A 22409-nucleotide genomic window follows, 5' to 3' on the forward strand; every position below is an offset into this window, starting at 1 on the left:
GGGGCAATTCATCCCCCTGGAGCTGGACCTGCAATTTATTAAGAGCCTCTGATGTGGGTTCTAGGAACTGAACTTGGGTCCTCTACAAGAGTAGTACATACTCCTACCCTGAGCCATCTCGCCAAACGGAAGAAAGCATTATTTAAATTTTAACAGTAATCTATTCTAACAGGAAATTACTACTAAGCAAGCACTGCAGAGCTATTTCTTAAAATTAATATAAAGATATAAAGGAGGTAACATTTTAAGTAACAGACTGAACCAAACCACTAGAAGAATAACAATTTCCATATGACTCTTACCATACTACCTTAAAGCTACAGTTGTGTTTCTTTATCCCTAGCAGTACTTTGTCTTCACTTCTGACTAATTAGAATCAGCAAAGGCTCCAGACAGTATTTCTACATTCTACTTTTTGATGTATTAGGGGAACTACATTTGAAAGAATCACTTTATAAAGAAGTCTTCTAAAACATGAGTAATTGTTTAATTAGCTGATTTGGTAATTATGTTATTTGTATATGTTTGTTTCATTTGGTTGCTACAATCTCTTACACCTATTCTAAATGCTACCTAAAAAAACATAGAGCCAGAGAATATAGCTGCTTGCCCAGCAAGCCTGAGGCCCTGGATTTAATCACATACACGCATACATCTATCTATCTACATTTCTTCTGAGAATCTCTCCACACGTAATTTGGGGGCTAGGGCTGAAGAAAAATCAAAGAATTCAGAATCACAGTAAAAATAAGTCGTAACTTGCTTCTCTAGAATATGAATCATATAGAATATCAAATTTTGTACCAGGAGACCAACTAAGAAATGTACTAGGATAGCAAGTCAGGCAAAGCTAATAAAATATTAAGGGAGACAGACTGACACTTAGACAATGGAACAAGAAAAAAACATAACTTGACTAAACAAAGAGTAAGTAAGCGGAAGAGAACCATAAAGAAAGCAGCAATATAACCAATTATATTGAGAACCAATATAAGCATGCAAACTCAAAACAGCCGAAAAGCATCATTTGGCCTTGTACAGCAAGAAGACACAAGTTACCAGGACAACTTAAAAAGAAAAGCTTGAGCCGGAGATCAGGAAAAGCTTCCCGACTACAAGACCTATCAGCGGCGTTGTTCAGTCTCCTGAGGAAGTGACAAAAGCTTTATTCTCTAGAGATATTTAAAGTTAGCATAGATAAGAGACCAGGAAGAAAGCATCCTGTGAGAAAAAAATACCCTATTCTTTTTTGGTGAGGTTGGAAAGCTACTAAACAATGGTGAACAGAAAATATATATATATATATATATATATATATATATATATATATATATGCAAAAAGAAAACAATTTAAGGTTAAAAAGGGGGGAGGGCTAGGCAGTGGTGGCACATGCCTTCAATCCCAGCACTTGGGAGGCAGAGGCAGGTGAATGTCTGTGAGTTTGAGGCCAGCCTGGTCTACAGTGGGAGTTCCAGGACAACCATGGCTACACAGAGAAACCCTGTCTGGAAAAACAAAATAAACAAATAGACAAAAATGAAAAGGACAGCTTGAATCTAGAAAATCCAGATTCAAGCAGTTTTCTAAGAATTGTACTACCATAGAATATCACTGCATACACAAAAGAGTATTTTATTCAAAAGGAGTTATGCCACTATTCTGAAGATTCCTAATTAAGAGAAGGGATCATATCTCCATGTTAACCAAATCATCAGATCCAAATTTTAACAGATGAGACAAAATTAAGTTAAGCCTCCTATTCCTGAAAACATCATCCCCGTCCACTTCTGGGAGATAATTATGTAGTAAGACCTGTTTGCAGCTGCTTTGCTGGAGAAGGAACCCCATCACTGTCACTGCCCTACAACCCCACCATTAAGCAGCATTTCTGATAACTGTTAGGCAAGCACAGCTGAAAGTCACCTGTGCAGAACCATTAGAACAGTTAACACTGCAGTGCTAACATGTGCACAACCAGAAATCACTAACACATCAAGAGGTATCAGCAGGCTAACACACTTTTTATGATTTCAAATAAAGCATCCTTTGTCCACTCATGAAACAAATACAAGTACAATGTAAGTGCGCTTTTAATAAGGGAGACTACAACTCCGAATTTTTTAAAAAGGTTAATTTGGATTCTCCATGTTGACTGGTAAAACTATAGCAGTACATATACTATATTGTAGACTTATACGAATCAGGACTTTATTCTGAACTTAGAAAAGACAAAACATGAAACTGGCAGTATGACCCTCCTTATTCTCAATTTCAAGTCAGTATTTGAAATGGATCCATTTCATAAGAAAATGTTACAAATAATTACATCTTACAGATAATGACTCATGCAACCTTGAAAATAACACACATCACTAAGAGGGTAGGTTGCTTCTTTTTGTTATTAACTAGAACTTATAAGACAACTTTGACAGAAAAAAATGAATGACAGCTCTACTTTATGAATGTAAAGGTATAGGTCTCAATGTTCACTTTAAAAGCTTGCTTAAAAGTTAACATTAAAGCTAAATTCAGTGCTAAGTAAATTCCAACACATCAAAACCTTTTGCCAATCTACAAATCAAAAATGGCAAGATCTGCAGAATCAAAAAAAGTCCAGGACCAAAAGTAAGGCCCAAAGTCCATGGAGCTCAAGGAAGACCCTGCTGACTTTCCAACCTGCACCACCCTTAAAACTTGCTGTTACAGAATGGCCTGAAATCATTCACTGGGTCCACTGAAAAAAACATTCTCTCCCCTCTATTTTTTAAATGAAATGTCATTCACCACAGTATCTTCTACTCTAGGAATAGAAGCAAGCCAGGGAGCACTGAAAGTAATTAGGATATTTTAGGGCTAAAGACAGCAACTAATGCAGATAGAAAAATGGCAATCGGTCATCTCTACCATTTTTTTAGTCTTCTGAACTCACAACAGTTACAAACCAAGTGACCAGAAAGCATCCATAAAATATTTAATTTTAAAAAAGGTTTTTCAGATATGCTACATAAAAACAGCAGTCTTTATAAACACTTCATAAGTTTGAAGGTTTAAAAAGCAGTGGGCACCGGGGTTTAAAAAGAGAAAGAAAAGGAAACAAATGAATGTGTGAATTTAACTGCAAAATAATAACAGGATGTAGCAAAGTTCTGAGTATCCAAAGTGACCAATCAGAGCCTAAACATAGCTGAATTCCATCCCAGCCCCAGCACGTCTCTAACACAAGAATAAAACCCTTCTTATCTTGTTCAGCCATGTGTCGCCTGCCACAAACTGCAAAACAGAACAACGCCCAAAACCAGCTAGTCTGATTTCAACTGAGGACAGACTCTGTAGTCAGGAGCACCACAATGAAAGAACTCCAACTCACACAGCTGGCCTGGTGGCTCTGCACACTCTACAGAACAAAGCCATGCCACATACAGTACTTCAAACTTGAAAGGGTCTCTGAAAAGCTACATTGGCACTATTAATTTGCCAACAGCCCTAGAGTCGGCAAAGGCTATCTACTGTACACTGGAGTCAGTGAGAGAAGATATACATAAAGCTGAGGGGAAGCTAGGTTTTACATGAAGAACTTTGCTAAGGCACTCTGGCATATAAGCATTACTAAACCAGTACTTCCAGATTTCACCTCAACATATATTCAAACCAGGAACTACTCTCTTAAAGAGAAAGGGTTGCCTCACATTTGCAGAGACGTTTAGAAGGAAAAGTAGTTGTCACATACTAATTCTCTTTTTGAAGAAAGGAAGAGAAAAAAAGAAAAGCCAAACCCCAGTACCTGACAAAGATCAGAATTTCAATCAGTTTTAAAATAAACCTTCTATAATCTTATTTTATATGACTCAGTTGTTTAAAGCAACCTAGTAAAGGTTTACATTGAGAAGACATTATTTAGGCCTAAGACCCACAAAGCATTAGCATATTGAGACTGCTTCCCTTCACCAAAGTCAATTTTATTGCCTCTGTGTTTTGATACAATATGCCTTTAAGCATGTTGGGAAGAAGAAGCAAGCAGAGCTCTATGAGTTCGAGGCTAGCCTGTTCTACAGAGTGAGTTCCATTGACAGTCAGGGCTGTTACACAGAGAAACCCTGTCCAAGGGAGAAAAAAATAGAAAGAAAAAAAAGGTACAACACTCGATTTCATAGGCTGTGCATCCACTGTTCGCACATAAATACCTAAGAACAAGAATCCTGCAGGGAAGGAGCCCATCTCTTCAATCCCCAGCCCTCTAGAAGCTGAGGCAGGGGAACGAATATCTTGAGCTGGAGGCTACAGACTATGCTACAAGTACAACCAAAGACATGCAGCAAGAATCTGACTCAAAAAACAAAACAAAACAAAAAAACGTTGGGCTATAGAGGTGGCTGATCACTTAAGAGCAGAGGACCCAAGTTAGATCTCCATTACCTAGGGTAGACAGCTCACCATTACCCTGGGAATCCTAAAGCCACTCCTACCTAGCCTCTGAGGCACCTGCACTCAAATGTATATACCCACACAGAGAAACACATATGCAGAAGTAAAAATACAAAAATAAATCTTTAAAAACCTGCATGTTTATAGTTCATATGTTCAATTACATTATTAAAAAAATCCAAATTTCAATGTTTTCTTTCCAAGAAAACCCCGAGAAGCAAAGTTGCTTTTAAAAAAAAAAACCTTACATGGGTGCTTTTGTGTGACTTTTGTGTGCAATGAGTCAGTGACTCTAAATTCTGTTTTTACACATTAAACTCCGCAGCATCTTAATGAAAACCAGGACTACATCAGTTTCTGGAAGTCTGCTTATCTACGGGCTCAACTGACAGGACAGGAATTGAACGAACCAGCAAAACAATTATCTGGACACCTGTGAGTGATTTCTCAGAAGCAAAACACCATGAAAGGAGAAGAAGCAAGGATGGGGAGGCAGGAAGACACAAAACAACTATCTCTACATATATGTAGTGTATTTGCAGTAAAACTGAAAACGAAATTCTGTCTAGCAAAGTACACAAACAAAGGGTAAACATAAGTAGTTTAAATATTTAAGGGCATCTTTTAGGTGAATGCTCATGTGACACTGCAAAGCATCAACAGGAAAAGGAAGTTCTGTCTCTGGAGGAACTGTTATGGTATGATAATGGAATTTGGCCCCTTTAAAAATCAACAAATGAGTCTCACAATTGGGTGAGACTCTCTCATCAGAAATTAAACTGCTTTCTGCGGGAGCATTACTGTTGCACTTAAAAACTCTGCTCCAATTATTTGGATTTTGTTTTGTTTTTGTAACAATATTTAGGTTAACTTAAAAAAAATAGCAAGCTAAAATTTGGAAGTAACATACAATGTCATAATTAAACTGAGAAATAAATATGCTCAAGGAACCAGCTTGCATTCACTGAAAAGTACTCAAAAGAACTTTAAAGTGTCAGGGAATTACACAACGTCCTGTAACCCTGATTAACAAACAAGATTCACCTGCCATGCATAAACCAGACTTGGGGTTCACATCTTTAAATGCTAGAGCGTCTTGAAGATGAAATATAAAAAAGAATAATTAGAAGCAGGCCCCATGATTTTCCCTCATTTCCTTCAGCTCCTGGAAACTGTCCCCAGCAAGAGCCCGTGATTTACTGGTAGTGTCAACATTCTGGAAAATTAGGTAATTAATAATTAAACCCTGTGCAGGTCACGTAAAAAGAGCTCAGATTCACAAATCACCATGCAGCAGAATGAAAACTAAGTTCACCCACAGAAACTCCTAAAATGAAGAGTCTAGAACTACCACAGGACAGGAATCAACCTGATGATGCATCAATACCCACCAACCTCGGGCTCTGACCTTCACCCAAAATGACCTTCCTCTGGCTCCAAAACGAGCACACAATCCTAATGCACCCGACAGAAAACCACAATCATGGCTTTCCTTCATTTCCTCTGAGAATATGGGGAAAGTTTCTGTCCAAAAAAACTGCATTTCCAAATTCAATCAACCGGATAACTTGGCAGCAACCCTAGACTAATTGCACAGCTCCGAAACAACCTTCTTTCCTATGCCTGTCAATTGCATTGGTTGAAGGCAAATCTGCGATCACCGACTCCCCTGCTGCGTGGGGCCAAATCCAAGGAAGGTTAGCGACCGAGGAACTTCATACCCACCTGTCCGAGATAGTAGACTGTGTGCCACTCATTGGGGCCCTTGGCGAGAGGTCTTCTTTTTATCCAACTTGCATTTTACAGTAACACCTCCACACCCCACCCCCAGTACTCTGGGATCAGGCTCAATTTCGGCAGGGACACAAAAGTCCAACTCAAAACTCCATTCAGTCATCTAGAACATCCGATTGCAAGGGGTCAAGGAAAAGGGATGCGGGTTGAAGCAAAACAAGTTATCTCCCCAAACAAACCGAACAAGTCGGCCACAAGGCGAGTTCTAGAACTAGGAATGATCCTCAGCAAGGCACGAAGGGGAAAACTTCGTCAGAGGGAAGTCGCGAGACGGGATCCCAGATCCCTCCGGGGCTGTGGTAGGATCCGCTCGAGGACGGGCGTCGCCTCCTGTCCCGAGTCGGCGGGGCCCGGCCCTCGGGTCCCCGCTCTATCTGGGGCTGCCGGCCGCTCGTGGCCGCAGCCTCCGCCGCGTCTCGCGCCGTCCCGCGACCGGCTCGCGCCGCCCCATGTCCCCGGGCCGGGGCCCTGAGCTGCTCCGCGCCGCCCCCACCCGGCACCGGCCGCCGCGCTGACAGGGTCCCTGTCTCAGCGCCGTGGGCAGCTCCCCATCCCTCGGAGGCCCCCGCGCTTCTTCCGCAGTGGCACGACGGCTCCTCCCCGACGCTCTGGTAGGCGGCGGCTCCCGCGAAGAGCGGGAGGTCCCGGCCCGGCCCGGAAGCCCGGCCCCCGAACAGCGGCGGCGGCTGCAGTGGCTGCTCCGCGAGGAGGGCCGCTCGCCGGGTCCTCAGGGGCACTCGCGGGAGCGCGCGCAGAGCGGGGCGGGGGGGGGGGGCGCCGGCGGGGATGGGCCTTGCGACCACCGCGGGCACACGCGCGGGTTCCGGTTCCGGTTCTGTCTCCTTGGCCCGGCGCGGTTGGAGCGCGCCGAGCCGTCCCCTCCCCCGCCGACTTTTTGGGCCCTTCTCCCTGGGACTTCGGGAAGCCGCTTCACCCGGGATCCCTCCGCTCCCGGATTCTCCAAACTTGCGCGGATACCTCCGCGCAACGCTGTCAAGGGGGGTGGAGGGAAGCGAAAAGTAGTTCTGCGGGGCAGAAGCAAGCTGCTTCTCTCTCCGCCGCCAGTCGCTGTCCTCACTGTCCCTGAATGCCCTCGAGGTTCAATCCAGAGTGTAGCTTCCACCCGGGACAGCGAACGAGCCATTCTACAATCCCGGAGTTCACATCTAAAGGGTCTTCGGGGAACTCTCCGCCTCTCTCGAGCTGGAAACTTTTATTCTTTAAGGGAATGTACTCGTTCCCGGTGTCAAATGCTTTTGATGGCTGCACACGAGCCCGGGTCCACGTGCCCCGACAGTGTTAGGCAAACCCGCACACAGACAGATTTGGGGGTGGTCCACTCACCTGGGACACCTGCTGGCCTAGCCCTGCATCGGGGGTGGCCAGAAAAGACTGAGAAGAAAGGATCTGGGCCCACACTGAAGCCAGGAGTTCCTGATATAAATATTGCTTTTAGGCTGTTTTGCCTTGGCAAAATGCACTGTATTATTTGCCAAATTGAGAAAGCATGGTGCTTTCCACAGCAAGTTAATAAGCTTGTTGTGAAAAAAGATGGGAGAAGAAATACATGTGTCCAGTAAACAGCATTAGGGATCCCTTTGAAGAGTTCCCAAAGGTTTTCCGGTTTCTTTTTCGATGGGGTAGAGGCATTCAGCTATCCATGCAGTTTTATAATTGAATAATTCTGTCCCTGAAGAAATGAAGTGCCACGACACAACAGAGTTCTCCAATTCTGCCTGCAAACATCAAGTGGCTATTCCTTTTATACAATTATCTTTAGACTTCGGAGCTTCAAGCCGTGTCGGTGGGAAGAGACTTCGGCCATTTTGTGGAAATCAAATCTAATAAACTGCATGTGGAAAGGAAACAGTTACCTCTTAATAATGCTGTTTCCAAGTCATTCCACCAACAGTTCATGGAAGGATCATTATCCCTGAATAGATGCATGAGCTCAAGGTGACGTTAGAACAGGGTACAAAGGGGGGAAGATAAACAGACGCCTGAAATGACTCTCTTGCTGGATTTTTTTTTTTTTAAGTTCAGGGCACAGCCAGCTAATTTTGTAATGTTTATTTTTGGAAAGAATAGAAACAGATTCGAGTTCAAGCCACTTTCCTAATGATCAGACCTGGACACGTTGCCATCTGCTGGTAAATCCCAACATGGCAATTCTGTCCTGAAGACACCACTTCTTTCTACCTATAGCTGCAAAGAGTTCCATTAAGTCTAAATACAATAACCAAAATGCAAACCTTATCCCTGAACTCCCTCAAGTTGTCTGGCGTGTGCTGTCCTCCTCGCCTTGCTCTAATCGTGTTACAATGCAAGCTTCAAATGAATGGAGTCTGATGACTCATCAAATCATGCACTTTAAAAATAAGTTCCCATCTTCCTTTCCAGTCGGCCTCAATGCTTAAGTTTCAGGAATAAAACAAACTGGGAACGTTTCCTAATTCACCTTCTCTTCCTTGCATACAAAACCTTTTGGCAAACTGCTTTCCACATCTTTCCAAATTTAACAAACCCCAAGGTTCTAGCTGTGGGCAGAGAAGGCATTTTGCTGTGGGAAAGCTTCAGAAGATGGTCAGCAAAGGACTGAACAGCCAGCAGTTACTCACTCCAGAACTGCTGTTTCAATAAGGAGAATCTCTAATCACTAGCAAGGCCTTGGTTTTATCTAATTATCCTGATTAAAGACCTGGTTGTAGCTGTTGGCTGTTCCACTGTCCAAAAAAAAAAAAAAACTACCTATAGAACAATGCATTCAGGAGAGCCAAGCAAACCAAGACCCTAGGCCATACATTGCCCTTTACCTAGGAAGGTGACAGCAGTAACCCAATCACTGGACATGCAGTTTTCCAATGAGACTTCCTCTAAGCCACATTTGTCCTCTGATCCACTGTTTCAACGTGTTTATTAAGGACCTACTGTGTCCAGGACTGTTCTAAATATTAGAAATCCAGTCGAGCTAAATATGGTAGCTTATACCTATAATCCCAGCACTTGGGAGGCTGTGGCGGGAGGATTATTTTGAGTTTGAAGGTAGTCTACACAGTGAGTTTCAGGCTAGCCTGTCTACAGAGTGAGGCCCTGTGGCCCTGTGGTGCGGGGGTACAGGGGTGAGGATATAGCTCAGTAGTAGAGTGCTTGCCTAAAGTGGGGGCTGATGGGGGGGTGTTCAGGGCAACAGCTCAAACAGGTGCCAAAATCAGACTGATATTCTTCCTCTTTAGGCAAACTATTTTCTGTGTGCTGATTGCTATCTTCCATATATAAAGTAGGGATGATTAACACCAAAGAGCAGATTACTGTCACCATGAAGTTGAATAGATGTCAACATTTCTACAAGCCAAAGGCCGTTTTTCTTGGCAAAGTCACAACCAAGATACAAAGGTAGACTCTGGGTTTATAAAAAAGTTACTTTATTTTTATAAAATTTAGTAGAAATTGTATTGAAATATAAATCCTTCTTGAACATATCAGTGATGATTGCACAGTAATTCAAATGCAAGTATTTCCTTTTGTCTGGGGACACATCACAGGCCAACCTGCCCTTCATTTACCTGGGTTGTAAAAAACAGGCGACCTCTTAACTGCTGAGTCATCTTCACATTGTTCTTTAAGAGAGCTGTCTTCATAGTTACTAGTTAGAACATCAAGAAAAGCTGAGATGAGGAATTCCTCCCCCCTTATCACTTGTTCAGGTGTCTTGTTATCAAAAAATAAATATAAAACCTGCAGACATTCCCTGGAGTTCACCTCAAACAGAAAGATCTACAGTCTTTACTTCTGAGGGGTAAGGGAGAAAACAGCCAGTATTAGATCAAGCCTGCTCACTTGTCTGGTCTGGAGCAGGTTGCACGGTGCCAAAATAAAAAGCCAGTTTTGTTTTGTTTTTCCTATCCGCTTGTGTGCCAAGCCACTCTTTTTGACGATGCTTTTGCTGAAATCAGCACTCCCCAGTTTCCAATTCTGCCCACAATTTTGCTGGAAAGGACCACACCGGCATATCTGGGACACAAATCACAGAAAAGGGGGCATGGTGTTGTCTTTCCAAAAAACAAAAAGGAAAGCCCAAGAGCCAAAAGCCACCTCTTCATCTATATAACAGCCACCTTAAAGGTCCCATGGTTAAAATGTCTTTCCATTTGCAAGAATGTCTACACGTTTCCAGCCTCTCCCCCACAACTGGTTTCTGTGGCCAATACCATCGATCATAAGATCATTCACTGGGTCAGTGTCACCAGTGACTACAGAATGAATGGACGCTACTTGCTGACCTTTACAGCCTTGCTTCAGTAGCACCATTTCCTGGCTTACCAACTGAATTAGCCAATTATCATTGATCTAAATAACAGTAAAAATATCAAATAAACAAATAATACTTTTTTGTCATTATAGCCCTACATTAGAGCCAGGCATGGTGGCACAAGAGTGTAATCCTAGAACTGAGACTTAAGAAGGAAGGATAGTTCAATGCTAGCCTGAGCTATGCAAGCAAGACCATATCTCAGGAGAGGGAGAAAAAGTGATTAAAAGGGAATGTATCGGCAACAAAGAAAAAGGAGGAAAGAAGGGAAGGAGAAGAGGAAGAAGGAAGGAAGGAAAGAAGGAGGGAAGGAAGGAAGGAAGGAAGGAAGGAAGGAAGGAAGGAAGGAAGGAAGGAACCTCATCACTCTGAGGCCAATACGTACACTGAAATCTTTGGTTCTAGTTTGCAGTATATACCAGGAGCTGAAACCTGAACTCCATCTCAAGTACAGTGGAATCCGCATGGTAAATCCCCATGGAATTTAGCCATGGCCTCTCATGCCTAGCAGATTAATTCACAAAAGCCCTGAGAACTGGCATACTTTTCCTGGTAGGGCAGAACCCGTACAACAGGACTAAGTAAATCTAAATCTACCCACACCTCATTCATCTTGCATCCAAAGCATTAGCTCTACGGTTTTTTGCACACACAAGAGTTAACATAGCAAGCCTGAACTGCTATCCTTGAAAAGGCCTGCTTGCAATGTTGGCCCTTGGCTGGCACCTAGGAACTGAGCTTAGAGTGGTCTCCCAACAGAAACTGTTAAGACTGGCTCACTGCTCCTAAACTGTTTCTGAAGCAATATGGCTTATGTTGAATGCCTGCTGTGGGGAATCTTGAATTTTGCCTTGTGCTAGGAAGGTTCCTCCATGACCTGTTGCCAGTAAAAGCTCTGGGCACCAAGTCTTTGATGACTTTCATGTGTGTTGACATGAATCACTCCTATATATCCAAATAGGAGACTTTAGAAACTCATACTTAGATCCCACAGGCTCTGACAAAGGTTCCTTTTCCCTTTGCTGAGTCTTCCCTGTATCCTTTCATTATCATAAGTCAAAGCTGTGAGACTCTATGCTAAGCCCTGAGTCTTCTTGATGAATCATGGAACCCAAGGGTGTCCTTGGGAACCTCTGACACAGTCAGTGCAGGGAGGCTCGGTGGGAAGTGTCTGCCATTGCTAGTTTCACTCCCAACCTTCTGTCTCTCTTTACATAACAGATCCCATTCACAGATGCCTGAATGTCAAAGGCATCTCCCTTCCTGCGAGTCCCTCCCTTTATAGCACATGGGCCGAACATAGTTAAACTGTCTCATGGAACTCAGGAATTGTTTCCAAAGGAACAAGAGACAGCACTGATTCATTCGAGTTCTTTTCAAAGCTGTCTGAATATCTATTAGGCCTCCCATGAAATTGGGGGCCCAAAAACAAGGGACAACGGTCCACACTATATAATGCCACTTGCCCGTCACCAGTGAGGATGTGCAACCACTGTAGGAGTGAGTGTCTCAACACTGCATATGGTTAGCTTGAGAACTGACTAAAGCGATGGATACATTTAGCCCTTTTTCAAAACCTAGTACCCTACAAGCTCAGTTCTTAAGCACTATAAGCTCAGTTCTGTTTCTGACTCTAGTCCCATGGCCAATCCAACCCAGCCCATTTACCGGGAGCAAGCCTTGGCTAGTGTGCCTTGAGATGCCCATTGTGTCTTAGCTGTCGCTCCTCATTCCTCCTGCTCCTCCAGGCATGGTACTTCTTGATGCTCTTCTTCCACGCAAAGCGCCAGATACTAACCATAAAGCACCAAGACACAGCGTACATTGCTATTCCCCCAACCTTCACAAACCACTTGGGTGTGGGTGAGACCATTTCACAGAAAAGGAGATGGGCGCCTACACCAATCCTCACGCCAGTGAACAGAGCCACAAAGAGGAAGTCTACCACATCTCCAGTGAAACTGTGGTAGTACCCGGTTTCACGGAGAAACCAGCGAATTTGGAGCAACGGGTTGGTGATCTCACTTCCAAAGAGGACCGCGTTGACCTCTGTGCCCGACTCCCCAAGTGCTAGGGCCATGATGATCCCCAAGATGCTCAGTGTGTGGTGAGCCAGCATCAAGGCACCCTCGGACTGGAAATAGATGCACCAGCCCAAGTCGAAGATGAAGTAGCCCAAGGTAAGACACAGAATGTGAACTTGGAGAGGTGTGTTCGGTGAGCCTGAAACAAACCAAGACAGAAAAAGACAACATGGCTGGGAATTGGGTCATCCGCACATAGGGACCTCCTATCTTTCAAACCTTTGTCTCTTCGTCTTTCAAATCTTTCTAAACCACTAAAGAGGACAAAAGCAATGACAGACACAAACATGCTTTTTTTTTTCTTTTTAGTTAGGGTTTCTCTATGTAGCCCTGGCTGTCCTGGAACTCTCTCTTTAGTCCAGGCTGGCCTCAAACTTAAAGATTTGCCTGCTTCTGCCTCCCAAGTGCTGGGATTAAAGGTGTGCGCCACCACTTCCCAGCATAAAGCTTTTAAAAATGATAACAAAAAAATCTAAAATCTACCCTTACTTACAATCCCAGCACTTGGATGGTGGAAGAAGGAAAATCAGGACACGGCCAACCTTGGCTACACAGGGAGTCAGGGCCAGCCTGGGTTACATGAAAGCCTGTCTCAAAAGACAAATGAATAAACCTTAAGTTTAAAACTGTGGTCTTTCTTGTTTTGCTTTTTTGCTTTTGCTTTCTGAGACAGGGTCTTCCTAGTACATCCTCGGTAGCTAAGTCTGGCCTGGACTTCTACCGCTCTACCTGGTTCATCCTCCAAAGGTGTGGGTCACAGACAAGGGCCGGAGAGTAAACTCAAGGCAAGCCTGTCCCAAAACAATATCAGGAAAAATACTAAAATAGTAATAAACCTCAAAGACTTCAGTGAGTGATTTGACTGTTCAACCACAGTGTTCTTCCTGTGGAAGAACATAAGTTATTTTGTTGTTTCCATGAATGTTCTATCTTCCTCCCTTTTAACCAGACTCTTGTTCCCAGATTCTTGGGTCACTCTGTCATATCTACCAGATTTTTTTTTTTTTGAGACCTTAACAGTGTGGTCTTAACTGTCCTGGAACTCAGTCGGTAGTCCAGGCTGGCCTCAAATTCACAGAGATCTACCTGCCTCTGCTTCTGAGTGCTGGGATTAACTCAGACACATAGATTAACCTAGAGGACTGGGTTATTGAACACTGATAGTTCAAACCCATCCTGAAAGCAGACTCCAGAGAGAACTCCCAGAGTGTTCATGTGACATATTTAAAATCATTAAGAAGCTTAAAATGAAACACAAAACTGAAGAATTTATTTCATTTCAGTTTGATAGAAAGATTAGGAATTCGAGGCCAGCTTGGACTATAAAACAAGAACTTGCCTCAAAGAAAATCAACAACAAAGTCACAAGAGCCCACAATCCCAGCTACTTTGGCAGGCTGAAGCAGAAGGATCATAAATTCAAGGCCAGTTTTGACTACCAGGTGAGTAGTCAGGTCAGCCTGGTCAATTTAGTGAGACCCTCTTTATATATATGTAAGAGAAAATAGAAGAGAGTGGGGACACACTCATAGCTCTAGATTCGATGATTCCCCAGTACCACAAAAAGGCAAGAAAAGAACCCTAATAGCACAAAAGAGTCATGAAAAGCAGAAGCTAGACATACACAGTATCAAAATTAACTATGAGGACTGCAATACAAATCATTAGAATGGAAATTATTCTTTAATATTATTCAAAAATTATTTTTTCAAGTGCCCCAAATCATAAATTCCTAAGGAAAAAGATCTCTAATGTCCCCTCTACCTACCTGGGTGGGTAAAAGGCCAAGGGCCATCAATGAAGCCAATATAAGCAGACAGGCCTATAGAGAGGACTCCATGGGTGAAGGTCACCAGCCGGCAGCTCCACTCATAGCTTCGGTGCTTATTCAGGCGGCAGAAAGATGTATAGAGTGAGAGCCAGCCACCCAGGCTGCACAGCACCTGCAGACACAGACCTAATGCCATCCTATGACAGAAGAGACCAAAACCAGGAAAACAAAGGATGTACCCTAAGAAAAGAGCAGCGGGTAATTTTGTGCATATGCCCAAATTGCTATTATAAAATAACATGAGAGCGTGACCTTTTCTGAAATTCTTTACCGTATACGTATCCAAGTCTCTTGTGCATAAATGTGGCCGCTGTATTTATGACTGCAAGTCCCCTTGAAATACTGTGTCAAGCACTTGATAAAAGCTGTGTGTGTCCTGGAAATCAGCAACAGCCCTCTGGATTACTAAGCTAACTCCACACTTAACTAACAACCCAATGTCAATAAGGACCTTTCAGAGACCCCTGACTTTGGATAGTGATACACAGGTGACAAAGCACCTGTACCTGATAATGCAGTCACACTTCACAAGTGCCAGCACTAACCAGGTAAGGTGGTGTGTGCCTGTAATCTCAGCTACTCAGGAAGCTGAGTTAGGAAGATGTCAAGTTGAAAGTCAGCTTGGTCTACACAGCAGGTTCAAGTCTAGCCTGGGCTATTTACAGAAGCCATACCTCAAAACAGCACGAGAAAGGACTAGGAGTACAGCTCAGTGGTAGAGCACTTGACTTTCATGTGTGAAGCCTTGGGTTCAATTCCCAGTATCAGACACAAAAGGAGTGTGTCTAGTTACTCCCTAGCAAACACAGTTCAGTTGGGGGTAAACATGAGAACCTGAGTCTCAGACCCACGTAAAAAAAGCCAAGCATGGCAGTGCATGCTAGTAACCTCAGTGTTGAGAGATGGAGAAGATAAATTCCTGTGGAGAAACCCTATCTCAAAAAACAAGGTCAACGGGGACAGAGGACTACCACCAGTGTGTGTGTGTGTGTGTGTGTATGTGTGTGTGTACGTGTGTGTACATGTGTGTGTGTGTGTGTGTGTGTGTGTGTAGTGTGGTGTTCTCGCATGTGAACTGCAGCACACAGTGGCAAAGCTCTCATAAAAAAATAATAAAATAAATAAACAAAATACCACTTTGGTTTCTGCTAGAAGTCACATGATACCAGGCATCTTAATGTGGTTAAGCTGAAACTAAATTTGACTGAGGTCTGGATTTGGGTCATAGGTTTATCAGACAAGATCAAAACTTGAGGCAAATGTAAATAGAGAGCCAAACAAAGACTCCAGACCTCTTGGAAGATATCCCAACTCTATCATTTATCAGCAAGGAAGCAAAGGATTTTTAAATAAATGTTGAGATACAAAAATATCCTTAAGGCAATTATTCAGTTAAAAGCGAAGCAGCATAGCTGGTAAAGGCCTATAATCCGAGCACTGGGGCAGCAGAGGCAGGAGGATCACCTAGAGTAGGAGCTCAGCCTCATCAACACTGTTCCAGGCCTGCTAGGGCTACAAAGACCTTGTCTCAAAATGACAGATGAAGGATTCAGGGATGGATGGATGGATAGATGATAGATAGATAGATAGATAGATAGATAGATAGATAGATAGATAGATAGAGATGGTAAAGTCAGAAGACTTACATTTTTTAATTTTTGCTGATACATTTAAACAAGAATAGTCAACACTAAGTTACGTTAGTCGTATAAAAGTAGACTCTAAAAAGGACTAAGATGTCCTTGTTAATATACATTAGCTTCTCCTCTATTGAAAGTACAAATAAAAAAGAAATCCCAAACACGTCAGCTACCAACTACACCTCTCATCTCTGCGGGAATTCTTTGCATGACTTAACCGCTCACCCTTTTCTGACAAATGCAGACCAACACCTCTCAACACAAGGGCCACTCCCAGGAATGCTATCCGGAGAGAGCTTGGGCAAAGGGCAAGTTTTCAAGAAAACAGTAGGTGTCCATCAGAAACCTGTTTAAGTGGGGAAATCACTTTAACCTGAAGAATGAGTTTAAACTAAAAGTAGAGAACAGAAAAAGGGCAGAAAGGAAAAAAAAAAAGGGTCAGTTCAGTTCTAAGACACATTTTTCTGAAACTTCTAGGCCAGTCTTCAGAGTAAGGGCCAGACATACAAAGTACCCGAGTGAAAAGCGCTGTCCCTCTTACTTCCTTTGAAAGGCCAGGGTCACTGGCCAGTAAGGCGGATCAGCTGATTGGGACTCGGCGATTAGTATTTTTAGAGTCCTCTTCTCTGAATCCTAATTCCCTGGCCCAAGAGAGGAAACAGTAGCCCATTTACAAACACTCCAGTTAAAAGCAGGCATTTGTAAACGGCAGACGCAGCTCTGTGACCTTGAGCCTTCGAGTCTGGTGTGGGTCTGGGAGGTTCCCAGGCCCTCACAGCTCGGTGCCCAGGCTTCCCCATCCCAGAGGACAGCGGCGCTGGGCGGGCGCCTGGCTCCAGGCCTCGGTCAAGCTGCAGCCGGGGGCTCCGAGCCAGCAGCAAGATCGCATCCCGAGGAGGGACGTGCCCGAAGGCCTCGGCCACGCCCGGCGTCCAGCCCAGATCGCCCCAATTTGGACCGTTATCTAGGCATCCAGCCGGGTGCCCAGAGCTTGGCGCAGAGAGGCGGCGCCCCGGGGCAGAAGAGCCCGAGCGCACCTGGCTGCCCGCCCGCCTTCTTCCCCGCCTGCGCTAAGGGCAAGCCGGTGCCCATCCCACCGGCGAGCTCTGTTACCTGGCCGAGCGCACCGGGAAGCCTCGGGCGCCCGGGCGCCCACAGCCCAGGGCCCGGATCGCGGCGACAGGAAGCAGTAGAGGGAGGGGGAGACGAGGCTGTGACGGCGGAGGAGGAGGAGCCGGGGGTCTAGGGGCACCTGCTGGCTGGGAGGACAGAACGCAGAAGTGGATGCTGGGCCAAGGAAGGGAGAGGGATGGAGGGTCCTACTTTGGGCAGGGAAGGGAAGGGTGTTGTGTTGCGCTTATTTGTTGGTCGGTTTAAATCATCATGGAGCTGTGAATGTAGTATCTCTCTGGCTTTTTAGTGATAGAACGTTTGCCATAGCACGTGTGAGGCCCTGGATTCAACCCCCAATACTCTGTGCAGTAGAGTATCCCGATCCATTCCGCAGTCTGCGAGCCTTTTCACTATGCATTTGCTGAGCACCTACTAAGCACCTACAATTTACACTATCCTATAGGTGATACAATACCCCATCTTTGATCTCCTGCTTGAATCTGAGTGGGGAAACAAGCACACTGAATGCCAGAAAAGTACTTAGGCCTGGGAATTACGGCGCTCTATTTTCAGAACTGTCCGATAAGGTTTAAAAGAACTGGAGAAACCTGGAGGTAGTGGTACACGCCTTTAATCAAAGCACTTGGGAAGCAGAGGCAGGAGGATCTCTGAGTTTGAGGCCAATCTGATCTACAGAGTGAGTTCCAGGACAGTTAGGGCTGTTACACAAAGAAACCCTGTCTCGAAAAAATAAAATGAAATGAAAAAGGAGCTGGAAAGATGACTTTGCTGCTCTTGCACAGGGCTGGAGTTCAGTTCCCTGCACCCATGTCAGGCAGTTCACAATTGCCTCTAACTCTAGCTCCGAGGATCTAACGCCCTCTTCTGGCCCCTGGTAGCACCACACATAAGTGTACCCAACGTGCAAACTTTTTTTTTAACGTTAATTCTATTTGGTATGCAGCTGAGCAAGTTAAGTCTATGCCTCCTTCCTCATCACAGAATGGGGAGAGTAATGCCTCTCTCATAGATTATTGTGGAAATGTGAAAGGTTTACATTAGTGAGTACATAGAACAATGGGCGGCACATGGAAGTCCCTATAAAAACCATCTATTGTCTTTATTTAATTTTGGAGTATTTCCTCCCCAATACTGGGATTAAATCAGAGTCTCCAATCATGCTAGGCAAAAGCTCTGCCACTGAGTTGTATTCTCAGGTCTTTATTTTATCTTGGGACAAATTCTCTCTGGGTCTGAGGATACTGAGTTTCAAGAAGTCTGAGCACAATGTAGTGGTATGAGCCTGTAATCCCAGCACTTGGGATGCTGAGGCAGGAGGTTTGTAAATTAGAGGCTAGCCTGTATATTTTGTCTCAAAATTAAAACTCACAAAATACACAGGGGGTGTCAACTAGAATAATGAGGTAGGGAGGGGAGAGTCTGGCTTGTTGATCAAGGCTGACAATGTCTTATCTGGGTGCTAAGGAGCCCAGAAGTAAAGCTCTTTAGAAGAGATGTATTTAGACCATGTCTAGGAATTGTAAATGTTCTCATTTTAGTCGTTTATCACGCTAACCCTTCAAAGAGAAAGATTACACTCTTTTCATCTGTTTCCCCAGAACCTAGTATGGGACAGGTGTAGCATGCTGGTTGAATTATCGAAAGAGTAAGTCAGTTGGGATGGCTCACCCCTGTAATCCCAGCACAGACGAGGTGGAAGCAGGAAGATCAGGAACTCATGTCATTCTCAGCAATGTAGCAAATTCAGTGTGGGCTACAGGAAACCTCCCAAAATGGAAGAGAAACTAGAATTACTAGGAAACTACATGAGAAACAACAGAGATGACTTTTCAAAGCCTGTTGATCATCTGCATTACTTGGAAAGTGATTTCAAAACACACATACAGACTGCATCTTGAATGCTGTGATTCAGTAGGCCTGATATGGTACAGGAAGAAGTGTGTTTTAAAAATCTGCCTGGGGGGGCAAGGCCACAAGTGGAGGGATTGGGACATCAACTCAGCCACAAAACCTTCGACCTACAGTTTGTCCTGCCTGCAGAGGGTTCTAGGACCAGAGCCTAGCAGAGTCCTCATCAGAGACCAGAGACACTTCATCCAGCGACTGATGGGTGCAGATAAAGAGCCCCACAAGTCAAACATTAGGTAGAACTTGGGAAGTTCTGCAGAAGAGGGGGAGAAAGGAGCCAGAGAGGTCAAGGACACTACAAGAAAGCCCACGGACTCAACTAACCTGAACTCATAGGGGCTCACAGAGACTAAACCAACATCCAGAGAACCTACACAGGACTGGCCTAGGCATGCTACATATATGTGACAGTTGTGTAGCTTGGTTTTCTGTGGGACTCCTAACAGTGGGAACAGGGACTGTCTCTGACTCCTTTACAGGCTTTTGGGACCCTCATCCTCATACTTGGTTGCCTTGCCCAGTTTTAATACATGGCGAGGTGCTTAGTCTTACTATAACTTGATTTGACTTGGAAGACCTGCCCTAGGAGGAATGGATTGGGTGGGGGGTAACAGAGAGGGTGGGGTGGGAGGGTGGGACTGGGAGAAGAGAAGGGAGGGGAAACTGTGGCCAGGATATAAAAGAGAGAGAGAAAGAAAGAGAGAGAGAGAGAGAGAGAGAGAGAGAGAGAGAGAGAAGGAGAAGGAGGAGGAGGAGGAGGGGGAGGGAGGGAAGGAAGAGGGGGAAGGTGGGGGGAAGAAAGGAGGGAGGAAGGGAAGGAGAGAGAGCGGGGAGTGCTTTTTAAAAGTGTGTCAAGACAGACCAGATAACAGAGAGTGAGGCCTAGGAAATAGTGACAATGAAATCAGATCCACAAAAGGATTCTAAGTAGCTTCAATTCCTTGTTTGTTTTTGCTTCAGCATTTTGTTTTCATTCCAGTATCTTGATCAGCTTTCTTCTTGCTGCCTCTATTTCCCACCAAAAAACAGACTATTGAAGACTTAAGGAGGCTACAGGGTCAGGAGTGAGGAAGTGTTTTTCCTTCCAAGGATAATGGACCTTTATACAAAAGTGACTGGGGTTCTGAAATCAAGCCTCATTATTTGAGATGAACTAGTACTGATTTAGCTTTTTAAAGATAGTTTATGCATATGGGTGCTTTGCCTGCAAGTATTTCTGTGCACCACATCTCTGCAGTGCCCAAGGAAGTCAGAAGATGGAGTCAGATTCTCTAGAACTGGAGTTACAGATAGTTATGAGCTAATGTGGGGGCTGGGAATCAAGCCTGGATCCTCCGCAAGAACAGTCAGTTAACCCACTGAGTTAACCCACTGAGTCATCTCTCCAGACCCCTAAACTTTATCAGTTTATCCTTAGTCAGTCTCTGCTCCACCAAATCAATGGTGTCCCCTACTCTTTCTGAGCAAGCCTAGCACAGAAGCTCTCCATTAACGCCATCACAATGACAATAACGACCACAGGTGACATTTGTATTGTGTTGTCTTACTGCACAAGCCATTGGCCCAAGTCCTCTGACTGTGATAATTTATATAGACTGGAGTCTACTTTTAGGTCCAATTCAGAGTTGAGAAATTAAGGCACAGAGCAGTCCAGAGGGTTGCCAAGATGACATGAAAGGAGCTGGGCACGAACTCAGACAAAATGATTAAGGAAACATGCTGAAATATACTACAAGGAGTCAGTGTGGTGGCATAGGACGATTGGGAGAACAAGGCTATTCTCAGCTACGTTATTAGTTATCAGCCAGCGTGGGCCAACTGGATCAATTCATAACTGTCCTGGTACGAATTACAGTGTTTTTATCGTACACAGAGATTTCTCTATTTTTATCAAGACTCTGTCTTGATAAAGACAGAGAACCAAAGAGCAACATTAATGACATTTCAAAGAACCAAAAAGCAACATTAATGACAACAGCTACTCGGGGTCTCTCCTGCTCTACTGCTGCTGCTGCTGCTGCTGCTGCCACCGCTGCCATTGCCGCTGCTGTTGCCGCTGCTGTTGCCGCTGCTGCTACTGCTCCTGCTGCCACTGCTGCTGCTGCCGCCGCCGCCGCCACCACTGCCTTCACGGCTGCTCCGAATGGATGGAGGATGCCCGAGTTAACTCGCAATAAAGACTCTGCTTTTGCATCGGAGCCAGTCTCATGGTGATATACCAGGGATTCGGACTTCGGGTCTAACAGAACTCAGATTCTCAGACTTGGCAGCAAGCACCTTTACCTGCTGAACTATCTTGCAGACCCAGAATGTTTCGTTTTGTTTTTAATGGTGTTTTGAACCCCTTTAAAGCCTGCCCAGCAACTCCAGACTGCACACCCCTGCCTCCCAATCTCTGCAACCCTGACTCAATACCCTGGTCGACAACTTCAGAAGACTTCTGCTTTATTAGAGGCCAGGTGGGATCCAGCGACCCCAGGCTTACAACTTCAAAAGAAGACCTCTGCTTTACCAGAGGTCAGGCAGGAGATAGGGACCCCCGTGCTGGCAGCGGTACTGGAGCCCAGGTTGGTTCTAGGAAACCTAGAACCCGGACCAGATCTAGGGACTCTATTCTGCACCCCCTCCCTGGGATCCATACCCTAGTCTACAACTTCAGAGGAAGACTTCAGCTTTACAAGAGGTTAGGCTGGATCTAGGGGTCCTTAGCCCCCCAAATCCCAGAGGGAACACCCTACTGGACCTGAAGACTTCCTAGTCACAAGAACCCTTGGCCATTTAGGCCAGAAGATCAGAAAGGAAAGAGAAGCCAAGGGATAAAACACTCATCCAACAAAGACAAATGCAGGAATCAACACCTAGGCCTACAATCACCCCAAATCCAGATGCCTAAATGCCAGTGTAAGAACACAATAACAGAAAAGGCACTATGGCACCATCAGAGTCCAGCTATCCTACAACAGCAAGATGTGAACAATCCAATATAGCTGAAGCACTAGAAAATAACTTTTAAAATTACTTTATAAAGATGATAGAGGTCCTTAAAGAGGATATGAACAAATTCCTTAAAGAAATTGAGGAAACGAATTGACTAACCATCAAAAAAAAGACAAACAAAAAGTTGGAAGAAATCAATAACTAGCTAAAAGAAAGCCAAGAAAAAAAATAACAAATAAAGGAAACTGTTCAAGACCTGAAAACAGAGATAGAAGCAATTAAAACACACACATACACACACACACACACACACACACACACACACACACAAATGGAAAGAATGCTAAAA

The 22409-nt window shown here is 44.4% G+C and overlaps 2 protein-coding genes across 6 annotated transcripts in view; both read right to left on the reverse strand.

Moving 5' to 3' along the window:
- Arhgef12 (Rho guanine nucleotide exchange factor 12) overlaps nt 1–6446 on the reverse strand; it is a 134127-nt gene extending 127681 nt beyond the window's left edge. For all 3 annotated transcript variants that reach the window (XM_048417103.3, XM_048417102.3, XM_048417100.3), the window contains exon 1: nt 6149–6446. Coding sequence is in view for 2 of the 3 variants with exons in the window: in XM_048417102.3 (XP_048273059.3) it covers nt 6149–6180 (32 nt within the window). In the remaining variant the exon portion in view is untranslated. The remainder of the gene's footprint in view (nt 1–6148) is intronic.
- A 3176-nt stretch (nt 6447–9622) lies between these two features.
- Nucleotides 9623–17288, reverse strand: Tlcd5 (TLC domain containing 5). 3 transcript variants are annotated; one of them, XM_048417431.3, is made up of 3 exons: nt 17195–17288; nt 14379–14578; nt 9623–12749 (listed from the first exon to the last, which is right to left on the reverse strand). In XM_048417431.3, the coding sequence occupies exons 2-3, from the start codon at nt 14575–14577 to the stop codon at nt 12211–12213; spliced, it is 738 nt and encodes a 245-aa protein (XP_048273388.1). In that variant the 5' UTR covers nt 14578; nt 17195–17288; the 3' UTR covers nt 9623–12210. The 3 variants fall into 3 exon arrangements, with proteins under 3 accessions (XP_048273388.1, XP_085544756.1, XP_048273387.1); XM_085688630.2 differs by lacking the exon at nt 17195–17288 and having other exon boundaries at nt 9623–10228; nt 12195–12749; nt 14379–17178; XM_048417430.3 differs by lacking the exon at nt 17195–17288 and having other exon boundaries at nt 14379–17177.
- Nucleotides 17289–22409: the final 5121 nt, after the last annotated feature.

Source organism: Myodes glareolus, chromosome 4, assembly GCF_982192425.1.
Source record: "Myodes glareolus chromosome 4, mMyoGla1.1, whole genome shotgun sequence".
NCBI lineage: Eukaryota > Metazoa > Chordata > Mammalia > Rodentia > Cricetidae > Myodes > Myodes glareolus.

Bases quoted from the DNA above. Each gene is read 5' to 3' on its own strand.
- Tlcd5 (XM_085688630.2), bottom strand. From the start codon at position 14,682: ATGTTATTTTATAATAGCAATTTGGGCATATGCACAAAATTACCCGCT. The intron at 12,750-14,378 runs GTAGGTAGAGGG...GGTTTGTTTCAG, and splicing joins TTGGCCTTTTACCCACCCAG to GCTCACCGAACACACCTCTC.